This window comes from Bidens hawaiensis, unplaced genomic scaffold (genome assembly GCF_021521415.1).
Source record: "Bidens hawaiensis isolate Kalapana, Puna unplaced genomic scaffold, B.hawaiensis_p1.1 tig00054765_1, whole genome shotgun sequence".
NCBI lineage: Eukaryota > Viridiplantae > Streptophyta > Magnoliopsida > Asterales > Asteraceae > Bidens > Bidens hawaiensis.
Window position 1 is genome coordinate 24,475 of NW_027506301.1, and position 5,197 is coordinate 29,671.

The following is a 5,197-nucleotide window of genomic DNA, read 5'->3' on the forward strand; positions in this document are numbered from 1 at the left end:
TGATTGTTCGGTTAGTTCGTTCAACCTGACCATTTGCTTGCGGGTGGGCTACAGATGTAAAGTTTTGAATAACTTGAAGTTCTTTTAACCATTCCTGTAGTCCACTGTCCGCAAACTGGGTCCCATTGTAACTTACCAGTTCCTGCGGAAGGCCAAACCGGAAAATGATGAATTTCAATAGGAATTTCTTAATGCTCGATGCCGTGATTGATGCAACTGGTTTGGCTTCCACCCATTTGGTGAAGTAACGGATGGCTACTATAAAAAACTTAACTCGTCCAGAGGCTTCTGGGAAAGTCCCATCATGTCGATAGCCCATTTCTGGAACGGCCATGCTGATGTCACCGGTATCAACTCGTTCTTTGTATGCAGTGTATTGGGAGCATGACGTTGGCAAGAATCAAATTTCCTGATTTCTTGCACAGCGTCTAAATGCATCCCAGGCCAGTAATACCCAACATTCATGAGTTTTGCCATGGTTATTCTGGGGCCTTCGTGTAAGCCACAAATGCTTTCGTGGACTTCTCGTATTAAGTAGTTCGCATCTTCGGCATCCACACAACGCAACAGTGGTCCCAAAAACGACCTCCGATACAAAACACCATCATTGATTTGGTAATTCAAGGCCTTGTGCTTGATTTTTCGGGCCGCAGCCTTTTCTGCTGGCAGAATTCCTGAAGACAGATAAGATATAATCATTGTCATCCAAGATTCTCTACCAGTCTGAATCACCGGAACTTGATTTTGCGGAACGGATGGGTGGTCAAGGACTTCAACACGAATATCCTTAGAAAATTGCTCAAAATTTTTTGAAGCCAATTGTAACACCCCGGCCTTTCGTACCACCAATATTGTCCGCTGACTTGTTCTCGCTCCTCTTGATGTGAATAATGTTGAAAGAAGAAAATTGGCGAATTAAGTCCTTTGCTTGCAACAGATATGAAGCCATGACATCATTTTTTTGCTTCATAAGTTCCGTTCATCTGTCCCGCAATCAGCATGGAGTCCACATGTGCTTCCAAATGTTTCACCCCAAGCTTCTTGGCTATCCGCAGGCCTGCTAGGAAAGCTTCATATTCCGCCTCGTTGTTAGTACTTTTGAACTCTAACTTTATGGAGTATGTAAATTCATGGCCTTCGGGGTTGACTAGCCTGACGCCTGCGCCAGATCCCTCACTACTTGAAGCCCCGTCCGTGAACAGTGACCAAATTTGTCTTTGTTCAGGAGGTGATTGGGGTTGCTGTTCAATCAAACATTCTTTCTCTTTGTGTTGCGGAACCTCTGTGACGAAGTCTGCCAACACCTGTCCTTTAACTGCTGGCCTGGGTTTATATTCTATCGCATGTTCACCCAGCTCGATGGCCCACTTCGCCAACCGCCTAGACAATTCTGGTTTACTCAAGACGTTTTTGAGTTTGTATCCAGTTAACACATTGATGGGATGTACTTGAAAGTACCTGCGAAGACGTCGGGCGGCATAGACCAGTGCTAAAACAAGTTTTTCTAGCATTGAATATCTGGTCTCCGGGTTTGACAATGTCCTACTGATGTAATAAGTCGGCTTTTGGACACTCTTTCTATCCGTCAATAAAACAGCCCCGATGGCAATATCAGATGCTGATAAGTATAGCATCAAATGTTCTCCTGCATAAGGTGCTGTCAACATAGGTAACTCCATTAGGCATTTCTTGACTTCTAGGAATGCTTGCTCAGCTTCCATGGTCCATTTGAAGTGTGCCTTTTTGAGGCGATTTCTTAACGTTGAGACGAACGGATAAGACTTGGCTGCATGATTTGCTAAAAAACAATTCAGGGTAACCAGTCGACCGATAAGTGTCTGAACCTCTTTGAGGGAAGAAGGAAAAGGCATACAGGCTAATGCCTGGACTTTATCTGGGTTGGCTTTGAAGCCCGCACCCGTCACAATGACTCCAAGAAATTTTCCTTCATCCATCCCGAAAGAACATTTAGCCGGATTTAGCTTCATGTTAATACTTCTCAGAGTTTTGAAAGTTTCTTCGATATCTCTTAGCATTTGATCTTCCTCAATGCTTTTGATTACCAAGTCGTCCATATAGACCTCCAGGTTTTGACCAATTTGATTTTTGAATGCTTGATCCATCAGTCGCTGGTACGTGGCACCCGCATTCTTCAGTTCAAAAGGCATCATTTTGTAGCAAAAAGTGCCTTGGTCAGTACGAAATGTTGTTTTATCTTCAGTGCTGCCATGCGGGTTTGATGATAGCCTTTGTAGGCGTCTAAGAAACATTTGAATTTAAACGGAGCCACAACATCTACTTTGAGATCAATTTCAGGTAGTGGATATCAATCCTTCGGGCAAGCTTTGTTCAGGTCTTTAAAGTCTATGCACATCCGCCACGTTCCATTACTCTTTGGAACGATGACCGGATTAGCCACCCACGTCTGATATTTAATTTCTCGGATTATTTCGGCATGAAGCAAATCTTGTACCTGATCATTCATGGCTTTCGTCTACTCTGGGCCCATCTTCCGCTTTTTCTGTACAAATGGTGTAAACATCGGGTTTACCCTTAATTTGTGTTCCGCGATGCTCCGCGGAACACCAGTCATGTCCGTGGGCTACCAGGCGAAGATGTCCATATTTTGGTCAACAACTGCTTTAAGAAAGTCCTCACTATTTCTGAAATAGCGGGTCCAATTATGATTGTCTGATCAGGGAATTTTCGGTTCAATACCCATTTCTCGGGTTCAGTTCGCTGTGTTTGCTTCGGGACTTTGCTTGGCTTGGAGCTTTCTGTCGTGAAGCAATGGCGATTAACATGAATGAGAGCCACACCAGTGCGAGTTGGAACTCCAACTACACCGTGTGCTGCGGAAGGATGGGCGTTGAAATCACCGATCGCTTCCCTCCCCAAGATGATGTCATGTTTCGATGTTGATGGTAAAACTAAAAATTCAACCTCTTCGGTTCTTGAATAAATTCCGTCACTTAAAGTGACCGGAAAGGAAATTACCCCACGCGAATGCATTACCTCGCCTCCAAATCTGTATACAGGAGCATGAATAGGTTTCAATCTCTCCTTATCCTCCTCATCAAGTTGTTCAAAGCACTGTTCGTACATAATGTCAGATGTACTACTAGTGTCAAAGAAAACATACTGCGAACGGTAATGACCAAAAAGGGCAGTAATTATCAAAGGATTCTTATTGCACAGTCCACCTTTAACACGCGGAAAAATTACTGGTTCATTTTTCCATTCCTCATCCGGGAGCTCTCTATTTTTTCCTCCAACCCTATATCCACCTTGGATCATGTGAACATTCAAATCTTTGACTTGCTTTTTAGATGGGCCCTAGCTATCCCGCGCAGGAGCTTTACCAGTCCCTGGTTTTGTGCCCTTGACCAGATGTTCAAGTTTTCCTGATTTTACAGCTGCTTCAATTTCATTTTTCAAGGCTATACACTCGTTCGTGTTGTGTCTGATGTCATTGTGAAATGAGCAATGTTTTTTTGTTATCGAGGAACGATTTCCTTGGTAGTGGTTGGGGTTTTCTGAAATTCATATTCTCTGTGGTGAGAATTTCTGAATGAGTCTTTGATAACGGAGTCAAACTGTTAGAGGATCGTGTTGAAAATTTTTGCTTGTTCTTATTACCAATCAAAGATCTTGCGTCGAATGGTTTTGATACCTCCGCGTTCAGCTGAAGTCTAGACCAAATTGGCCCCTTTGCCTGTTTATTAGGCCGTGGAGTTTGGAACTCCACTTTTAACGTCTTCTTTGAGTTGCTATACCCCAAGGTTTTCTCAGTTATGGCATACAACTTTGTCGTGGTCATGATATCATCCCATTCTTGTGGCATTCCATCTCTGCCCGTTAGGGTTCGAATCAATGCATCACATCTAACATTCTTGCGGAAGGCACCACGAAGCATATCTTTGCTGATTCCGCCGACGTTCAGGCTTTCGTCATTGAATCGGGTGATGAAATCTTCCACAGATTCGTTATCACGGCGGATAACGTCCAAAAGTTCCGACTGATCACGAGTATGTTTCTTCTGCTGGCTAAACTGTTGAGAAAATTTTTTCACCAGATCATCCCAGCTGGAAATTTGACCATCGAGTAATTTTTCAAACCATTCTCGTGCTGCCCCTGTTAGTGTCAATGCGAACATGTGACACCAATAGGGGAGCGTCCATCCGTTAACACCACCTACCGCCACAAAGTTTTGGAGATGATCGCTTGGATCGGTCATTCAATTATATTTACCCACCGATGTAGGTATTTTAGCTTGACTAGAAAAGGTGCTATCGCGATGCGAGCTATGAACTTCGATTTTTCAGCGAAGGCTTCTGGGCGATACGGTTTAGTGAAATCTTCTTCCGCATCGCTATGGTATTGAGTATGACGGACTACGTCCTGCGGGCGAATAATCCCTTCCCGCGAACGCAGCCTGCTATCACCAGTGTAGAAACTGAAGTTTCCTGGGTGATATGTTGAATCATAACTATCGAACTTATCTACGTAGAATGGCATCCGCATGTCCATGCGAGGACGGGGACGCAACCTCCGTACTTCACCGAATTCTTGTTCCGCTTGTTGACTATAACGGATTTGACTTCATCTCATTGTTGGTGGAGGAGAAAGAGATCTCCTGGGAGATTCTTCATAAGTCAGAGTGCGGGCATGAAAACGTTCGTTGCGCACTCTTCGCTCATATTCAGCTGTTAAATTCTCTTGCTGTATGCGGAGCCACTCCTCTGGAGACAGTGGTCCCCTAGATCTGGAATTATGTTGATGAGTTCTCGCCAGATCAGAATCGCCAGAATCATCTCCCAGACCCAATTCTGACATAGACCGGTGAGTTTCTCTCATAATTCGTCCGAGGTCACCCAGATTAGAACCTTCTGGTGCCATGACACGTCCCAAATCAGTAGGAGTTGGGCCAACTGGTGTTGTAACACGCTCGAGGGTATGACCTCCAGGTGTCACATCAGCAATTCGTGAACCCGGAGCTGTGATACGTGCAAAAACACTTGAAGCAAAACCTTCAGGTGCTTCCGTATTAGTAACACGTGAAGCAGGTGCAGGGGTTCCCGTCGGCCCCTCAGGAAATTGACTCATATCGTACTAACCATAAAACCAACAGAAACTTGTGCAGTTCTAACACCAAAACGGATGGCGCCAATGAAGAAACACGGATCTGATCCCCTTA

General features: G+C 44.4%; 1 protein-coding gene across 1 annotated transcript; it reads right to left on the reverse strand.

Annotated features, from left to right (window-relative positions):
• Window positions 1–258: 258 nt before the first annotated feature.
• LOC143617414 (uncharacterized) lies at window positions 259–699 on the reverse strand. Its single transcript, XM_077089983.1, has one exon. The coding sequence runs from the start codon at window positions 697–699 to the stop codon at window positions 259–261; it is 441 nt and encodes a 146-aa protein (XP_076946098.1).
• Window positions 700–5,197: the final 4,498 nt, after the last annotated feature.

Coding starts and splice junctions, on each gene's coding strand:
- LOC143617414 (XM_077089983.1), bottom strand. CDS start 699: ATGATTATATCTTATCTGTCTTCAGGAATTCTGCCAGCAGAAAAGGCT.